The sequence below is a fragment of the Leptopilina heterotoma genome, unplaced genomic scaffold, assembly GCF_015476425.1.
Source record: "Leptopilina heterotoma isolate Lh14 unplaced genomic scaffold, ASM1547642v1 Lhet_158, whole genome shotgun sequence".
In the NCBI taxonomy this organism is placed as follows: domain Eukaryota; kingdom Metazoa; phylum Arthropoda; class Insecta; order Hymenoptera; family Figitidae; genus Leptopilina; species Leptopilina heterotoma.
Window position 1 is genome coordinate 161050 of NW_025110872.1, and position 20882 is coordinate 181931.

The 20882-nt window shown below is 24.8% G+C and overlaps 2 protein-coding genes across 3 annotated transcripts; one reads left to right on the plus strand and one right to left on the minus strand.

Moving 5' to 3' along the window:
- Positions 1-66: 66 nt before the first annotated feature.
- LOC122498736 (prosaposin) lies at positions 67-8125 on the minus strand. Its single transcript, XM_043606623.1, has 14 exons — positions 7967-8125; positions 6435-6540; positions 5595-5964; positions 5052-5345; positions 4732-4920; positions 4524-4643; positions 4173-4403; positions 3921-4055; positions 3407-3574; positions 3083-3317; positions 1475-1792; positions 1094-1233; positions 787-1014; positions 67-665 (listed from the first exon to the last, which is right to left on the minus strand). Exons 1-14 carry the CDS (start codon positions 8004-8006, stop codon positions 570-572), a joined length of 2670 nt encoding a protein of 889 aa, XP_043462558.1. The 5' UTR covers positions 8007-8125; the 3' UTR covers positions 67-569.
- Positions 8126-8950: 825 nt separating this feature from the next.
- LOC122498717 (unconventional myosin ID) lies at positions 8951-20472 on the plus strand. 2 transcript variants are annotated; one of them, XM_043606590.1, is made up of 15 exons: positions 8951-9199; positions 10821-10927; positions 12632-12827; positions 13719-13938; positions 14763-14984; positions 15362-15565; positions 15700-15898; positions 16040-16209; positions 16278-16538; positions 16896-17140; positions 17254-17416; positions 17545-17877; positions 19469-19659; positions 19822-20070; positions 20148-20472. In XM_043606590.1, the coding sequence occupies exons 1-15, from the start codon at positions 9111-9113 to the stop codon at positions 20347-20349; spliced, it is 3051 nt and encodes a 1016-aa protein (XP_043462525.1). In that variant the 5' UTR covers positions 8951-9110; the 3' UTR covers positions 20350-20472. The 2 variants fall into 2 exon arrangements, with proteins under 2 accessions (XP_043462525.1, XP_043462526.1); XM_043606591.1 differs by lacking the exons at positions 8951-9199; positions 10821-10927 and adding an exon at positions 12116-12248.
- The last annotated feature ends 410 nt before the right edge of the window (positions 20473-20882 follow it).

Sequence of the window (20882 nt, forward strand, 5' to 3'; positions counted from 1 at the left end):
ATACAAAAATAATTGCAAAAACAAAATAACGTAATTACGCTGAGAAAGAAATGAGAGAATAAAAAGTTACATTTTAAGGAAATTTTATTTTATTCATTATCACAGAAAACTTACATTACTAAAATAGAAAGTAAATTTTTTTCACTGAGTATTCAGCATTAAAAAAAATTAAGTAACATATAATAATAGAGAGAAATTATTCCAATTACCATTCTTAAATTTTCTATTCAACTGATAGAGCTCTTTTTTCTTTTCTTTTTTTTTTGGTATACAAATTATAAGAAAAAATTGGAAGAGAACTTAATTTAAATCGAAGTCTATAAAGTTAAAATTTTTATAACATTTTTCTTATACATTAAATGTTAATATTTTATAAACAATACAATTTTTTTCGTTTTAATTAAGTATATTGTTATACATAGAATTGCAAAAGTTTTCAAATTATTTTCTATTTCTTTTTTTTTTCAAAATTTGAAAAACTTGCTTCATTTTCGCTTTTGTTCGGTATCAAAAATTATATTAATATTTGATCTATATTTTTTGCTTTGATCTAAAAATGTGATCGCACATTACAGGGTTTCTGCAGATTTTTGAGTATTTGATAATTTCGTTTTCAAACCATTCTCAGAGATCTCTTTATAGTTTTTGCATTGTATATCACTAACCTAAAAAATAATTTTGATTAAAATAAAACAGTAAAGAGAGAAAAAAAAAGTTTAACTAGAGAGAAACAAGTCTAATAGAAAGAAAAGAAATAGGAGAAAAAAATGATTATTTGTGATTTACATTGCATTTCTTTCCTGCAACTTCGTTGGCGCATAAATAGCCTAAGCCCCATGTGCAAGGATGTATTTTATCTTCATTTGCATCACGTCTCTCTCGACGATTATCTTTCAACATCATATAATCGTTTGCTGAACATAGAGCAAGTTTACTGCAAATATTTGGCGATTCCTCGAATTTGTTCATTATATTATTTATACTTTGTTCGTATATTTCCATCATCATCGTGCACTGTATGAAAAATATTTATTATTTACATTTTTTGCTTTTTTTTAAAGCATTTTTTTCAGAAAAAAATTATTCAATTCACCTTGTGTTCATAAATTGCTGGTATATATTTACAGACTCTGGAAATAATTGCCTCAATTTCTTCTGGATCTTTTGTGTCGCCAACTTTCTTGTAAATATTCGATTCAATATCCTGACAGAGAGCACACTCGGCAACTGATTCTAAAATAAAAAAAATTCAATTTCTCAATTTATTACTCAAAATAATTTGTAATAATTTTTTTGTAATAAATGAAAATGAGTAAAAAGAAATGGAAAAAAATAAAATAGCGAAAATGAAAGAGACGAAAAAAATGTAAGTTATTTTTTTAAAAATATTTTATTCACTGTAATAAAAAGGAGTTTTAAAAGGAAAAAAATATTTTTACTTTTAAATTAAAAAAAAATTAAATTTGAAATTTACTTTTAAATTCTTGAACAGAGGAATTGCAGAGGCCAATCATTGAGCAAACTTCCTTGGGACTGACTTCTTTCGATAGAAGATCAATTACAACGTCCGCATAATTATCAACAAATTGATTACATTCCTTGGCAACGGTTTTCGGTAAATGATTACAAACTACATGAACAACGTGTTCAATTTCATCCTTTGTATTTTTATCGCTCAACGCTTTCTCCAAATATTGCATGGCGAATTCACAAATTACACATTCAACGTCATCATCTTTCACTGGTTTCATTTTCATTGGATGTAACGGGAAATTTGGAATTTCGTTTGTCACTAAAGAAAATATATGTAAATTAAAATAAATTAAATTCTGGAAAAATTCAAATAAGATAAATTAAATTAAATCATAATCAGGGTTACCACAAAAATATAACTTTGCCGACTACAATTTTAACTGAAATTCATTTTTAAATAAATTTTTATTAAAGAATTATATACATACGAGAATTCAATTATTTAAATACAAAAATTTTTATAAATAATTTATTCAATAATTCAATGTTTCTTAAAATTTAATTTTTACAAAGAATTTTATTAAGAAATTTGAAAATATTTAATTTCTTTTAAGGAATTTAATTAAAATTTTACTGAAATTTATTACCTAGGTATTATTAAAGAATTTTATAACAATTTTTAAGAATAATGGAAAAATTTTTGAAGAATTTTATTAAATTTTTTTTTAAATAATTGAATTCCTGAGAAGAATTTAAATAATAATTTATGAAAATAATTGAATTTATGCGCGAAGAATTTTATTAAATTTTGTTTAAGTAATTGAAATTTTGTCAAGAATTTTATTGAAATTTTTGACAATAATTTAATTCTTGTGGAAAAGAATTTTATTAAAATTCCTTAAAATAATTGATTTTTATTGGAAGAAATTTGTTGTTTATCAAGATAATTGAATACTTTTGTAGAATTTGATAAATTTTATGAAAATTATTGAATTGAGAAAAACTTTTGTAAAATAATTGTAATTTTGCAAAGAATTTTATTAAAATTTTTGAGAATAATTGAATATTTGGCGAAAAATATTGCTATTTGTAAAGATAATTGAATTCTTGACGAAAAATTTTATTAGTTTTGAAAATAATTGAATTCTTCTGATAAATATTGTTATTTATACGAAAATAATTGAATTTTGCAAAGAATTCTATTAAAATTTCTAAAAATAATTGAATTTCTGTGAAGAATTTTGTTATTTACCAAGATTAATTGAAAACTTTTGAAATAATTAAATAATATTAAAAAATTAATTCTTGTCAGAAATAGAAAATTTTTTTTAAGGTTTTGTATTAGAATTCGTGATAGTTTTTTTAGTCTATGAGGCAAACAAAAAAGACACAAAAAATTCAGAATTTTCTTAAGAATTCTAAAAATTTAATTTTTGACAGTAGTTTTAATTAAAATTACTGACTTCTCCCTGACCTGTGGCAACCCTGATAATAGAATTTATGAATATTTATGAATTGATGATATCAACAGAATTTAAAAATTGAGTGGTAAACGAAAAATTGCGAGATATGATTAAAATAGAAGTTGAATAAAATTCTTGTCGCTTACTAATTTGTCCGTCCTTATCGAGTGGATAAAAATTGTTCGCAACTTGAATTGTTGGTCCAACGTGTTTTGCGGGATCGCATAATTTAATAGAGGTGCAAACTTCTTGCGGTGTGAGATCGGCGAGCAACATTTCGATAAGTTCGCGACTGTAACCTTTCACCAAATCGTTGCATTCATCGACTAAACTCTTTGGCAAATGATTGCACAATTTACTCAATTGATATTCAATGTTGGCCTGAAACAAAATATTTGTTTAAATTAAAATCAATCTCCTTTAGCAGCTTAGAAAAAAAAGTAAAGAATTAAGTGGTAGAAATTTCTCACCTCGGTTTTATTGTTCTTAATAGTATTGTAAATTTGTTCCAGAGCGAGTAAACAAAGTGGACAACTTGGTTTTTCTTTAACGTCAGATTTCAATACCATTTCTGATGGGATTTTCTCCCAGAAATCCATTTGCTCTTGTGAGGGGCAAACATGAATCATCGGACATACCTGCAGACAAAAAGAAAATAATTGTAGATTCTCCTGCTTTTTATTTTTAAAAAACAGCTTTTTTCTTTTTTCTATTTAAAAAAAATAGTATTTTTCTTTTTACTATCCAAAAATTATATTTTTCTTCTTATTATTTAAGAATAGTATTTTTAACATTTTTTCAAAACATATAAATGACCATTTTTTTGAAAATAAGATAGAAAATAACATTTTTAGAAATCATTTAAACGAAAAATGGAAAAATTATCATTTTTGACTACTTAAAAAGTAAATATATAAAACTCTTATGAGTGGAAGAAAAAGATTGAAAGAAAATTGTAATAAGAGAGAGGAAAATAATATTTACCGTCGTTGGATCGATTTCTTGAACGAGAATTGCAACAATAGCGTCGCCGTAGGTATTAACAAATTCATCGCAGGTATCTTTGATCGATGTCGGCAACTTTGTGCAAACCTTATCGAAAACTTGCTTCACTTCGTCCTTAGAAACAAACAAAAGACATTTTTTATTTATTTTAACAAAATATTTTCAAATCAAGTATTTTTTAAAATTCAATATTTTTTTTAATTAAAAAAGATAATTACAAAGAAAAATTACCTCCGTTTTTGGAGTCGTGAGGACTTCTTGCACATAATGTAAAAGCATTTCACAAAAAGCACAAGTTCTTTTTCCCTCAACGTCCATTCGTGGGAATCCTAAACTAGTGAATGGCAAATGTCTCTCAATTGGCAATTGCATTTCTTCAGCTTCCGAACGATGTTGTTGTGACACCATTTTTTCAGCAATTTTTCTCGGTACTTCGGGCAAAAGTGGTGCAATCGGTCCATTCTGTAATTTCAATTTTTTTCTTTAAATTTTTGAAAAAATTACTTACTTTTTTAAGTACCAATGTTATTTTTTCCAAATACTACATTTTTTAAATTTCCTTCCTCTTTTTTTAACACTTACTTGAATATTTTTACCGGGCGCAGGGCAAATACCAGCCATTTCACACACTTCATTGCCATCCAAATGTTTTGTTAAATAGGTGTAAATTTCTGGATAGTATTGATCAACAATCGATAGGCACTGAAAATGTAAAATAAAAAAAATATGAAAATAGTATTACAAATAGTATTGAAAAGAGTAAAAAAAAAATAGTAAAAAAGATATTTACTTCAGAAGAAAATGAATTAGTCTGCTTGCAAAGTCCATCGAGGACCATTTTAAATTCAGCTTCGGTTGTATTAGCGACCAAAAGTTCTTTCAAATGTCCAACTAATTGCTCACATAATTTGCAAGGCAAATCGTCGCCAATTTCCACCATTCCAACACTTGACAATGGACGAATTTCCACGTCCAAGCTCTATTTGAAAAACAATGTAACAAATATATTATTAAAAATACAATTCTTCAAGCAAAAATTCTTTAATAAATTAATAATTAATAATTTTAATAATGTAAGAATAATAATTTAAATTGATTGAAAATCGTTACCGTTTCGTCATCATGTTTATGGAATTTACTGCTACATTGTCCGGAGAGATGGCAAATATTCGAAGCTTTGAAATTGTTTTGCAAATGATCGTAAATTGTTTCAAAGTGCGTTAAAACAATGGCAGAGCACGCGTCCGAGAAAGAACTGAATTGACCGCAAAAGTGTAAAAGATTTTGAAGGAAATTATCCCTTGACGTTGTTTGAAATTTATTCTCCATATGACTGGCAATCGTGAAGCATTTAGAACAATCATTTGGATCTAGTTCGTCATCGCCGAACGGTCTCTTCTCCACCTTTTTTTAAAAAAAAATCTTTCAATTGCTAAATAAATTTAATATTAAACTAAATAATTATCTAAAAATTAATAAATCAAATATTTTCGAAGTCGTTGCAGAATTTTTAAACATATTTTCCATTTTATTAAAATACGGAAAATAAATGAAATACGAAAAAGAATAAAATATGGAAAATAAATAAAATACGGAGAATAAAGAAAAAGTAAATGTGCGATAAAATGAGAAATTAAATAATAAAATATTTGCCTTCGATTGCGCGTCGCCTCCTTTGTATTCAAGAAGCAATTTATCGATATGAGCCGAATTGCAAAGACCAGCGACAGTGCAAACAACCGATGGATCCATTTGCGATGCCAATGTTTCAACGAGATCGGGAACAAATTCATCGGCGAGTTTAATGCACTCCTTAACAATCGGCTTGATGTGAATTAATTTACAACTACCCTCGAAAACATCTTTCAAATCCTGTTGCGTTTGATTGCTCTCCAATTGATCGCGTGCCTGTGTCACCATATCCTTGCAAATTCCACAAACACTGTCCGTGTCGTCAGGAACTTTCAAATTAATCCATTCCTTTTGCACACAATGTTTCGTCGCTTTACATCCTGCCGAAGTCCTATTTTTAGAAAGAAAGGAACAATTAATTAATTAAATCAATTATTAATTAACTATCAAATGTTACGTGTGCAGAACGTGATATTTATATTTATTATTATTATTATTATTATTATTATTATTATTATTATTATTATTATTATTATGCAAAATTATAAAACTTTTTATTTCCAAATATGAATTTTTAAATAATTTCAGACTCAAACTTTAAAAAAAATTCAATTATTATTAACTAATTTACTAGTTAATTATTCTTGTTTAATAATTTCAAAAATTTTAATAACATTCTTCTCAAGAACTCAATTATTTACATAAATAATAACATTCTTCGTAAGAATTCAATTATTTTTATAAACATTAAATTTTTTTGCAAAAATTCAATTATTTTCAAAACAATTTCACGAAAGAATTCAACAAAAAATTAAGAAAAAATTATTTTTATTTAAATTTTATTTTAAAAAAATTACTTACGTGAGATTTTGACACCAATAGGAAGGTCCCCATGTGCATGCCTTTGAACCCAAAAGATGAGGCGTCTCTTGTCCCTCGGCTTTAATTATCACCGCAGCCGATGAAACTGAAAAAAAATTATTTTTCAATTATTACTCTCGATACGATTTTAAGTTTCATATTTAAAAAGAAAAAAAATACTTTAAATACTTAACGAATTTGGCGAGAATCATAAACGAGAACCAAATTTATATACAAAAAGAGAATAAAAGTATAAAACAAAAATCACATAAAAATTAATTTCGAAAAATTCTTTTCTTCTCTCCTTCAGGTGAATTTTACAAATCATTTTCAATTTCAAATTTTTCAATTTTCAATTTGAAAAGGAAAGAAAATGAACTAAATTCCCTTGATAAATAAACAGATAATCTTCTTTAATGAGACATTTTTAATTCCTCAAGATTGAGTTTCAAAAATACTCTCACATTTCGAGAAACTATTCTCCTTATCAATGACTCGTGTGTTATCATGTTTATACTCCGCTTTCAATCATCAACGAATATATCAAACAAAAGAAAATTAAACTTTTTTGTTTGAGAAATTAACGAGTTCCGGGGGATTTGGAAAATTAAAAAAAAATTTACAGTAAATTATTTACATATTTTTATAGAAAATATAGAAAATAAATTTATTTAAAAAAATGAATCGAAGAAAAAAATTTGTATAGAATTTTATTTTTAAAACATAGTAATTTATATCTATATCTACATATAAATAGTACATATATATATATATATAAATGAAAAAAAAGTTAAAAATAGTTTATTTTTCAACGTAGTTTCATTTTATATTTTTAAAAGATGTGATAACTTGAGGAACTTTGGACTTTCTCGCAATCCTCTCTTCAATGAATAATATAAACTATTCTCGAAAGTAAAAGCTTAGGAAAGATGCAGTAAATAAATAAAAATATTTATTAAATGATCAGTACAGAAAAAAGAGAAAGAAAGAACGAAAGAAAGAAAAACAAATAAAAAAATAAAACCAGGTGAATAAAAAATAGAATTTTCTTAAGTCGTGAACAATGAAGAGTAATTTTATTTTCAGAGGAATTTCTGAGAAACAGAGAAAAACTCTTTTCTGAATCATCTCCATTATGCACAACGCTTCCGGTGACAAATGCAGTTAATAAAACATAAAAAAAATTAATAAGTGTCAGATTCCTCAAGAAAAACACCATTTTCTTCGCAATGAAAACAAAATATTATTACAAAATCTAAACATATAAAAAAAAGTTAAGACAATTATTGAAAAAATCAAGACAGATATTTGTTAAAAAAATTCAAGTTTTCATGTCAGTGAATTTTCACTACCAATAATTATTAATTAGAATTAATAATCAGAATTAATTAATTAATAATTAATAATCAATTAAGAATGAATGTAGTTCATTAACAACCTTTTGTTTAAAAACTTAAACAAAGAGAATACGAAAGCGAAAACAAAATTAATCCAGAGGTTAGAAGAAGGAAACAAAAACAAAAATTACTTACCAGCTATAATCGCGAATAACGCGATTAGAATCCTCTTCATTTTAATCCCCTTTTTCCACAGGACAATTGGATCTTTTTTTTAAATGTAAAAACAAAACAAGACGTAATATGTTCCTTTGCAACGAATCAGTCAAAGAATGAATGACGTAGTATATTTGGAAATTGATTCTAAATTGTTTCGTCGGTAACACAGATATTTACTTGAATAACTGAAAAGCGGTCTATTTGAAATATCGATTTTAAAAAACAATTTCTTGTAACTTTGTTGAGAGTTTTCCCCCTTTTATTTTAAGTCAGTAATTTTTGAAAACAAAAGTAGTTATTGACAAGAATTTAAACGATTTAAAAGAAAAATGCTCGAAAAGTAAAAAGTAAAAGTGATTAATTCGAAAAACTACCGCCATCATATTTCAGTTGGCACACCTGTAAAACTGGAAATTCTTCACAGTGCCGTATTTATTTTCCCGTCACCCTTGGGAGAAAATCTCTAAAATTTCCCCTACGATATTAATAGATTAAAAAAGAAACTAATAATTATTGTACCAAATAATAAATTTTGTTTCATTTAGTCCAATCTGACAAATTTCATAGAAATTTAGTCAAAATTCACAATTTTACTAATATGGTGAAAGTGAAGCATTATTAAAAATAAGAATTACGTCACTGGAAATCCGCTATATCACAGTGTATTGGCAATGAAAATTACCACCGCGGGCTCGGTGTCGCTAGTGTTTTACACCAAAAATGGACGAAATGGGTGTACAAATTTAAAAAAATATAAACTTAAATTGTGACTTTTCGGTTTTAATTTTAAGTAGTTTTTCAATAAAAAGATAAATAATGAACAACAATCTTAACAAATATTTCTTAAACATTAGAATACTTTAAATATTAACATTTTTTTCAACCTTGTACACCCACAGCAGCCATTTTTTTTAGTTCACTTTATGGTCACTATGTGTCGCATTGCAATTTTAAATCCCCAATATGAGTGTAGACATTAATCCGTTGACAGCCGCACGCGGCGAAACGCAAGGAGGTAACGAGTATTTCTTTTTTTTTTATAAAAAAGTGAAGTGACTCAGGTTCAGTTTGTTGCTGATAAATGGTTTCGAAGTGAAGAACAAAGTGTGTAAAAAGCACCATGGCTGCTGAAGAAGGTGTTGGCATTGGAGATTTTGTTCTTCTCGATGAAATAACCCTCGAGAAAGTTGTTGAAAATTTACGAGTCAGGTATTTAATTGTAAAAATTGTATAATCTTATTTTCTCTCACGCGTGTGCAATAACGATAAACAAAACACGTTTCCCATGAAAAATTACTACTTTATTGTTTCAATGAAAAAGTTAATTACTGTCAATTGTTTTATTTTTTTTTTTAATTCTAAACAATTACAGGTGACAAAAACCACCTGTTAAATTCATTTTTGTCAAGCGCCCAGAGGGCGTGGCTTAATTTTTCACCAGTTTATACACTTTAACCACTTTAACTTACGAATGACCTAAAAATAATAGATACAAATTGTGGTAAGAAACTTTTCTGCCAAGCTTTTTTTCGGTATTACTTAAAATGTTTTAAATCGATAAGAATTTTGGAGAATTTTAATTTTTATAAGGAAAATAATTTCTAAATGATCTAAAAATGTGAATGACTCATTTTTTTAAGCTTAGCTCAGTCATACTTTATCTCTAATTAAGTTAAAAAAAGACGAGTCTGCACAATGATAAATTGCTGTTTTTTGTTTTAATATTTATAATTATAATTAAAACGCTTTCAAATTTGTAAATTTTTAGGAAAAATTAGTAAAAATTATTTCTTAGGAAAATGTTTAGAGTAATTTGTCTCTTGAATTTATTATTGTGTGTTATCTTTCACTTGTAATGGTCGATAACTAAAAATACATTTTTTTCTAATTATTAAACAATAGTTTTAGAAAATTTTGTATTTTATTCATTTTATTGAAAAAAAAATCCATAGATGAAAATAAATGGTTCGAATATTCTCTTTTAATTCAATGGTTGATTTTATTTTGTATTTGCACATTTAAGTTAAGTGGTGTTTTAATTTAATTTCAAGTTAATTAAAAAATAATCCGTCTCCATAATATTCCCCCTTTTTTCCCTTATCCACGCGATAATTATCTTTAAGCAGGTTTCAATCCAAGGTCTCAGTTAATCAGTAAAATTACAATCTTTGGTTACTTGAACGGTATCATTTGTCGATTTCAGGTGGAAAAAAAATTAAAAACTAGAAAATAACAATATTAACGTCAATTCGATTTCATAATAATTATTATTTGCCTCGAGATAGAGTCTTTTTTCACCTGATGTTTAATGATTATAGGGTTTCTTAGAAAATTTTTATCAGTTCGTTGTCTACAGCACATGATAAGCAATTTTGATAAGAGATTTTTTTTGCTTTTTTAGAAATATATAATTAAAAATAGAAAAATTTTTCGATTAACGAAATAATAATGATTAAATGACAAAAATGATTTTTTATTGAATATAAATAATATTTTTGTTATTTGGTATAAATAAAAATATTATTATATTTTTATTAATAATTTTTATTTTACTTTTACTTTTAATTTTAATTTTAATTTTAATTTAATTTTTTTTTTCTTTTTTTTATTACTTTACTTTTATTTACTTATTAGGTATTAATTATTATTATTATTATAATTACTTTTCCCTTAAATATTAGTAATATTTGTCACCTTCCATTTTTTTAAAAATAATTTTCTTATTTTTATTAGATTATTAAATTTTTTTTTAATTTGGTTAGTAATTTTGCATTTTTTTTTTCAATTTTTTGTTTTGTATTGAGAATTATTTTTTTTCACTTTTTTACAGATTCAATGGTGGTAAAATTTACACGTACATTGGAGAGGTTTGTGTGAGCGTTAATCCTTACAGGAGTTCAAATATCTACAATGCGGACTACGTTAACAAATATAAAGGTATGTGTGTATTTTTTTAATTAACGAAAGTTATTTTCATCTTTTTCAATATGGTGTCAGTTCCAGAAAAAATCAGGTATTCGTGAATTATCACTTTTATAATATTTGAAAATATTATTAAATTTTTTATCATCCACTCTTTAAAAATGCATAGGTAATTTTATTTTTCGAATTTTTTTGTTTCTTCTTGTTTATACCTAAATAAAAGAATATCGAACTTTTCTTATTTAAAGTATTTATAAAAAAAATTATATTTGAAATGTTTTTGCTTCTTTTTGTTTATAAATGAATATCAAACTCTTATTATTTAAAGTTTATAATTATTTTATTAATATAAAAAATTATTTTTGAAATCTTTTGTTTCCTTTTGTTTATAAATAATCATAAAATATTTATTATTTAATTTTTGTTCCAAATTTTTTGTCAATTATTTTCGTTTACTAACGAAAAAATTAAAAATTACAGTTAAAAAAATCTTATTTTCTGTTCTAGATTTGATTTTTCAATTGCACTTGAAGAATGTTGTGTTAAAATAGTTGTAATATTTTTGAGATGCAAGTTATGTCAATAATAATTATGACACATGAGTCAATGACAATTGCCAAGCATGACACATAAGTATTGAAACAAGATTAGCGAGATTTTTGAGTTCCTCATAGATTCATTGAAATTAAAAACTAGACTACGATTTTCACTCCCTAGATATTAATTTGTTTTTTATTTTATTATTTGTTTTTTCTTTTTTCTTTTTATATTATATTATTTTTCTTAAATATAAAACTCCTTGAATTAAATTTAGCATCATGTGATGATAATTTATTAGTTTAGCGCAATGAATCATAATCGTTCGATTTTAATATTTATTTTCAATTTGCATTATAATTCAGTAATAAAAGGAAAATTCAATTTTTAATAATAATAATAATAATTTAATATTTAGCTCTCCATTTATTTCCTATTTGCATTATTATTAAGTAATTTAATTTCCAATAATAATTTAATATTTGATTCTCTATTTGTTTCCTATTTGTATTATTTATTATTGATATTGAGTAATAAGGAAAATTCAATTTTCAATAATTAAAAAAATTCTATAAAGGTAATAAATATTTACTTTTTTTATTCAATTTGTAACAAAACTGTTATAAGTGACTCAATTGCAAATTAACCGTTTGTTTTTATTACATTTTAAAAAAGACGATTTTTTTCTAGAGTAGAAGAAAAATGAAGAAAAACGACTGATGAGATCATATTGAATTAATAAGTAGTTCTGAGAGTCATTTATTCGTGTTATGAGTCACCTAACAATAATATAACAGTGGTAAATCCTTGTCGTGATCTTTTTTTTAAATTAAACTTCTGTATTTTATTAACACTGACCTCAGATAATGTTGTGATTTTTTTTATGAGCTTATGTGCATCATTAACCTAAATAATTTGCGAAATTTCGAAATAACGAAATAAATTTGTCGAAATGTGTCCTTTTTTTCATCACAAAATAATTATTATACATACATATATGAAAATTTATTATATAACAATTATTAAAAAAATCTATTAAATTAAAATAAATTGATTCCTATATAATCAATTTATTTTAATCTAATGGAAAAAAAGTTGATTACGCACTTGAATGGGAAAATAAAAATTTAATTAGGATCGAAATGAAATGTTTAATATTGAAAATAATTTTCTTTTTTTCAGGGCGAGAGCTTTTTGAGAATCCACCGCATATTTTTGCAATTGCCGATGCCGTTCATAGGGAAATGAAACAACAGGGTCGCGATACGTGCATTGTAATTAGTGGAGAATCAGGTTCTGGCAAAACTGAAGCTAGTAAGATTATTATGAAATATATTGCTGCCGTTACTAATGTTTGTGGCCAGCAGGAAATAGAAAGGTAACTAATTTTTTTTCTTTTCTCTTTCATTTCATTTTTTGTTTTTTCTTTGCAGAAAAATATCTTTATTACCTTGTTTTCAAAAATTCCACTTTCGAATACACATCATTAAACAAGAAAATTAAATTTTTATTTTACTAAAAATAGAACATTTTTTCTATCGTTTAAATTTTTTCATTCCAAAAATTAGTTTCGATTTTATTTATTTAGAAAACAAATCGTAGAAAAAAATAGTAGTTTAATTTATTTCAATCATTTTAATTAATTAATTAAGTGATTTAATTAAAAACTGTTAAAAAATTTAATTAAATAATTAAATTAGTTTATTGAGTTATTTAATTACATAATTAAGTTAATTTATTGAATTATTCAATAATTAAACAATTAAGATACATAGTTGTAATTTAATCAATAAATTAATTAAATTAACAAATTAAGTATGTACTTTAATAAGTTCTTCAATTAATTCATTAATTGACAGACAAAGATGTAAAACAATAATTTTAACATCAATGAAATGAATTCTATTCTATTCTAATAAATATACAGATTTAATAAAAATAATTATAATTTTACAGAAAATATCGAAAAATAAAGTTTAAGTTTGTAATTGTTTTTTCCCTAACGATAAATTTGTTACTTTTTATTTTACTTTTTTACTCTATTTAAAAATTTAGTTTCTCGCGGTTAATAAAACTGAATTGATTTTTCCAGTTCATTGAACATAAAATAAAACTTTATTTCTCTTTGTAAATCAACTTATTTTCTATTTACTGAATTATTATCTATATTAAATTATTGTTTTTTTTTTAATTTGCTTTAAAATATCAAGAATATGTTTTTCTGTAAAAACGAAAGAATTTTTTTGGTAAATAATAAATTTAATTTCAGAGTGAAAAATATTCTCATTCAATCGAATTCAATTCTTGAGGCGTTTGGCAACGCGAAAACAAATAGAAATGACAATTCTTCACGTTTTGGCAAGTACATGGACATTAATTTCGACTTTAAAGGCGATCCTGTTGGTGGTGATGTAACAAATTATCTACTCGAAAAATCTCGAGTTGTTTATCAGCAAAAGGGAGAGAGAAATTTTCACTGTTTTTATCAGGTACTAATTAGATTGCAATTTTTTCTTTCTTTTTTCAATATTTGCATTCAAAATTCGTAGGAATTTAATTATTTTTCTAAATAATAACATTTTTCGGAAGAATTCAATTACTTTTCAATAAAATTTCACATAAAGGATTCAATTATTTTTATAAATAGTAAAATTCTTCGCAAGAAATGAATTTTTTTTATATAAATAATAAAATTCTTCTCAGGAATTCAATTATTTTGCAATTTTAATTGAATTCAATAATCAAATTTTTAATTATAATTATTAATAGACACAAATAATTTAAAAAGTTGAAAAAATTTTCACAGAAATTCAATTATTTTTAAAAATTTAAATAAAATTCTTGTCGAGAATTCAATTATCTATGAAAATAAAAAGATTCTTTGCAAAAATTCAATTACTTTTCAAAAAAATTTAATTTAATAATTTTAATGAAATTCTTCGTAAATAATTCAATTATTTTTGAAAATTTTAATAAAATTCTCAGCGAGTTTTCAATTTTTTAAAAACTTGTATGAAATTCTTCACAAATTTCAATAACTTTCAAGATTTTCAACTAAAATCTTATAATTATCAAAGAAACTCTATTATTTTAAAGAAAATTCAATAAAATTCCTCCGAAGAATTTAATTAGGATTTTTTGAAATTTCAATAAAATTCTTCATAATAATTCAATATTGTTTTCATAAACAATAAAATGATAAATAATAAAATTCTTCAAATAAAGATAAATATATTGAAAAAGAAAATAAAGAAATATGAATGAAAAAATAGAAAAATGCGTTAATTGGGAATTTCTTTTTTTTTCCCTTCAGTTACTGAATGGTTGTAACGAAAGCGAACTGAAATCACTGCAATTACAAAGAAATCCAAGTGTCTATAACTATTTGAGTTGTGACGTGAACAACAATAATGTGAAAGCAACAACAGTTGACAAAACTGATTATAAAACTGTCACAAGTGCCATGTCAACATTGGGATTTTCTCCAAATGAAGTTCAAACAATTTGGTCCGTTATTGCCGGTGTTTTAAATTTGGTAAAACTCTTTCTTTTCACACAATTATTTTTCAAATTGAAATAAAAGAAAAACAAGTTTTTCCAATTTTACAAATTTAAATTAAAAAATATTTTTATTCATACAACTTTTCTGTTTGCTTTTTTTTATTTGAAATTATTTATTTATTGTTATTTTTTATTACTTTTATTATTTATTAATTATTTCATTTTATTCGAATTTCTTTTGCATGAATCTTTTTGTATGCAAAAAATTCTTTTTTCCCTTCTTTTTTATTTAAACAAAAAAAAAATTGCATAAATTTAAAATCTCTTTAGTTGAAATTTATAGATTTGAGAAATTTTTCTCTTAGGAATTTTAGAGAAAGTGTTTTTGAATTAAAATTTGTTCTTTTACAGGGTAATTTAAAATTTAATCTTAATGATGATGTAGTCGTGATTGTCAATAAAAATTCACTCAATAGTGTTGCTCAGTTATTGTCAATTAATTCGAGTGAGCTAAACACTGCCTTATCGCATAGAGTAATTGCCGCTGGCGGGGAAGTTATGCAAAAAACGCATACATTGAATGAAGCAGAATATGGAAGAGATGCTTTGGCAAAGGTTTGTTTTTCTTCAAAAAAAATTCTTTTTTTTACTCATTAAGAAATAAAAAAAATATCTAAATGAATAAATGAAATAAATTTATTAATGAGTAAATATTTTGTGGAGAAAATAAAATTCCCTTTTGTTTGTAGGCTGTTTACGAAAGGCTATTTACCTGGATTGTTCAACGAATTAATGAAACAATTAACGTTAATGCAACCGGTGTCTATAAAATGTATCGAACTGTGATTGGCGTCCTGGACATTTATGGATTTGAAATTTTCGACGTCAATAGTTTCGAGCAATTTTGCATTAATTATTGCAACGAAAAACTCCAACAGCTTTTTATTGGTAAACTAATTATTTCCACTTTTATAAATGAATAAGAAAAATCTTTTCTTTAATTTTTTTCTTTAATTATTAAACTAAATCTCTTCTCTATTTATTCGTTTTTGCATTTTTTGAAACAAATTTTTGTCTCTTGTTACATAGAATTGGTGCTGAAACAGGAGCAGGAAGAATACAGAAAAGAAGGAATCGCCTGGCAAAATATTGACTATTTTAATAATCAAGTGATTTGTGACCTCGTGGAACAATCTCACAAAGGAATAATAGCAATTATGGACGAGGCTTGCTTAAATGTTGGAAAAGTGACTGATGAGGTAGGAAAAAGAAAGAATTAAAAAAAGAAACGTTCGGAGAAAAATAATTTTTGTTTTTTGTTTAATAGTTGCTTCTTGAGGCAATGGACAAGAAATTGAATAATCACAATCATTACACGTCACGACAATTGAAACCACTGGATAAGGAATTGAAGCATAAAGTTCAATTTCGAATAAAACACTATGCAGGTGATGTTGTTTACAGTATCGATGGATTCCTGGATAAAAATAAGGATACACTCTTTCAGGATTTTAAACGTTTACTCTTCAAAAGCAAGAATTCGAATATTAGCAATATGTGGCCCGAAGGTGCTCAGGACATTACTAAGGTAATGTAATTGTAATTAATTCATAAATCAAACAATAATTATTATTTATGTATCTTCTATATTATTAATAATCGTTGTATTCCGGTAATTTGTTCGCAGTTTGAAGTTAGTTGCTGTTTGCTTTTTTGTTTCCTAACTTTTAAAATACCTAATTTTTCTTTTTAAATGTTTAAAATTTTAAAATTAATATATACAAATAATTGAATTCCTTTGTAGAATTTTATTATTTATGAAAATATTTTAATTATTGCGAAGAATTTTCTCATTTATAAAAATAATTAAATTCTTGCGGTGGATTTTACAATATTAATTTATTGCGTGTGTTTTTATTTTATTTAAAGTAAATTTCTTTTACAGACGACAAAGAGGCCGTTGACTGCGGGGACACTTTTCAAAAATTCGATGATCGCTTTAATTAAGAATTTAACGAGTAAAGAGCCATATTACGTGAGATGTATTAAACCAAACGAGGTGAAGTCTCCCGTGGTGTTCGACGAAGAAAGAGTGAGCCATCAGGTGCGATATTTGGGTCTCGTGGAAAATATTCTAGTCAGACGAGCTGGTTTCGTCTACAGACAATCTTATGATAAATTTCTGAAAAGGTTCGTATATTTCAAAACAATAATTCCTATTAGTTTTTTTTTCTATAGCTATTTTAGATAGTAAACAATTTAAGTAAAAAGTTATTAATTGGAATATTAAATTTTTATTCTAGGTACAAAATGATTTCACAATATACGTGGCCGAACTTTCGTGGAGGAACCGATCAAGACGGTGTTCGCACTCTCATGGAGGAGAAAGGATTCCAAAATGACGTTCAGTATGGAAAAACGAAAATTTTTATCCGATCTCCTAAAACTTTGTTTGCTCTCGAGAAGGTTTGTTTTCTTTCTTGTATTTTTATTACCATTAATTTGACGTATTTTTACTAAATAAATAGAAAATGAATAAAAAATAAATGAAAAAGAAAATAATAATAATAATAATAATTGTATTTATGTTCTAGGCTCGCAGTGATTTAATTCCAGGAATCGTTATTCTACTGCAAAAACAATGGCGTGGCTATTTGGGTAGAAAACGTTATAAGAAAATGAAGGCTGCTTTGACAATAATGAGATATTATCGTAATTATAAACTTTACGTTTATATTAACGATTTATTGAAGACATTTAGACATGCAAAATCGTTGGGCGATTACGGCAAGCATTTACCTTGGCCGCGGGAGAGTTTCGCTGTTCGACAAAGTGCTCCACTATTGAAGAAAATCTTCGCCCGATGGAGAGCTTGGATGATATTGAGACACATTCCGAAGGAGGAATGGCCACAGCTCAGATTGAAGGTAAAAAAAAATTATTTATTTTTTATATCCTAAACAATACAAACAAAATTATTCTACAATTATTTCAAATATTCAATTTTGAAACAATTTCAGATTCAAAATTTTAAAAAATTCTATTAATAACTAATTTACTAATTAATTATAATTAGGTACCTATTTATTGTTTTCAAAAAATCTAAGAAAATTCTTTGCTGAAATTCAATTATTTACAATATAATTTCTCAAAAGAATTTAATTATTTTTAAAAACATTCATAAAATTCTCCACAAAAATTCAATTATTTTCAAAAATTTTGATTCAATTCTTTATGATTCATAATTAATAAAATTCTTTGCAGGAATTCAATTATTTTGAAAAATTTTGGTAAAATTCATCATAAGAATTCAATAACCTACATAAATAATACAAATTTTCACTGAAATTCAATTATTTTAAATCAATTTTAATAAAATTCTTGGCGAGAATTCAATTATTTATGAAAATAAAAAGATTTTTCGTAAAAATTCAATTATTTTCAAAAACATGCAATCAAATTGATTGAATTGAAATATTTTCAATACAATTTCAATTAAATTCCTCGCAAAAAATCCAATTATTTTCGAAAATTTTAATAAAATTCTCAGCGACGTTTCAATTATTTTCATAATTTATACAATTTTTCTCAGAAATTTAATTATTTTAAAGAATTTTAATAAAATTCTTCGTAAAAAATTCAATTACTTTGATAAATTTTTGGTAAAATTCTGTATGGGAATTCAATTATTTCCATAACTATAATAAAAATTTTCACAGAAATTCCATTATTTTCATAATTCTTCTCAAAAATTTTTAATCAAATTCTAAAAAATATTTAATTAAGTGCTTTGAAAAAATTTAATTCTTTTTCTAAATAATAAAATTCATGGCAGAAATTTAATTAATTTGAAAAATTTTGATAAAATTACATATTTATGTGAATTGAATTACTTTCATAAATAATTAAAATTTTCACACAAATTTAATTATTTACAAAAAATTTTAATAAAATTCTTGACGAGAATTCAGTTATCTAGGAAAATAAAAAGATTCTTTGCAAAGATTCAATTATTTAAGTACAAAATAATTAATCAAATTCTTTATGAGTATTAAAATATTTTTTAAATTCAATTCTCGCAAAAAGTTCAATTATAATTGAAAATTTTAATAAAATTTTCAGCGAGATTTCAATTATTTTCATAATTTATTAACATTTTTTGCAGAAATATAATTATTTTAAAGAATTTTAATAAAATTTCTCCCAGAAATTCATTTAGTTTGAAAAATTTGGATAAATTTCTTTATAACGTATTAAATTATTTCAGATTAAAAATTCTAAAAGAAATAAATAAGAAATATTTTTGATTGAAAACAATGAATTTGATTTAATTAACTTTTGGTATTTTTTAATCTTCAAAGTTTCAAATTAGAATATTTAATTATTTTTTAATTTCAGAACATTTTATGAAATTATTTTCATTTTAATTAAGAAGGAGAAGAGAAATTATTAAACAAATTGTCATTTTATGTTTTACCGCAAAGAACTAAAAAAGCAAAATGTAAATTTTTATTTTAGATGACGGCAGGAGCAGCTCTATGCAAAAAACGTGCCTATTGGGGTCAGGAGCGCAATTGGGAAGGAAATTACCTTGCTTATTTGCGTGAGAATCCACACAGCGATATTTTTAATACATCCGTTAATAATTTAAAAAATACTGATCACTTTAAAACCGTCCTCTTCAGCGCTTTCGTTAAAAAAACAAACAAGTCAGTATCGTTTTATTCTTTCTTTCTCACTATAAAGTAAAAATAAAATAAAATTAATAAAATTTTTATTTATTAACTACAAATTAATTAGTTAACTCAATGAATGAATTAATTAACAATTGAAAAATATTTGCAAAATATTGATTAAAAAAAAACTTTCAGGCATAATAAACAAGCGGATCGAGTAATTCTAGTGACGGAACATTCTGTGTACAAATTAGATTGCATAAAATTTAAAAATTTGAAGAAACGAATGCCAATTTCTGAAATAACTGGCCTCAGTGTTTCGCCCGGAAAAGATCAGCTCATCACAATTCATTCGAATCATGGAAATGATTTAATTGTTTCTTTAGTGACAAAAGAAGATCGAATCGGCGAACTCGTTGGTATTTTATGCAACGCGTATTTCCAGTAAGTTTTCCCTCATTTTTAAATTCGAATATTTAATCAAGTTTTATTTAATATATTTCTTTCTTTTTTTATTTTAGATTACGACGAAGCGATCTTTTAGTGACAGTTGCAACAAGATTTAAATGCATGCTGGGCAACAAAAGTAAAGTATTAAACGTTGAAGTACTGCCGGATATTGTTGAGCCAATATTTTCGAAAAATGGCGACAATATTATTTACGCAGTCCCTCCATCAATTGGAATAATTGACGATAGAATGAGAATCAAAACGGTGAGCTAGTCTTTTTTTTTTTTTTTTTGAAAACTAAAAAAGTGAAAAGGAGAAAAAAGATGGAAAAAAAAGTATTTCTATTTTATTATACAAAAAATCTATATATATATATATATATATATTTATATATTATTTTCTCATCTCGAAAAGTCGAAATTCTTTCTTCTTTTTGTGGAATTTCGATTCGATGAGAGAGAGAGAGAGAGAAAGAAAGAAAGAAAGAGAGTGTGAGTGAGAGTGAGAGTGAATAAATGAGAAACGATGGTGCGCGCAAAAATATATTTTTTGTAAATATCGCCTAATATTTAACGAAAAAAAGTAATATTGCATAATTAATTTTCAAGAATTAATAATTATTTCACTATGAAATAATTTAAACGTTTTAAAACATATTATTGTTTTTTTATTGACTCGATAACAAAAAATATATCAGTCAGGTGCTTCCATATTTCATTACTTTTTATCCAGAAAAAGAAGACGAAAAGGAAAAAAAAAGTGACTGATATTTTTTATTCGTAAAAACTAAAATCTATTTTCTAAAA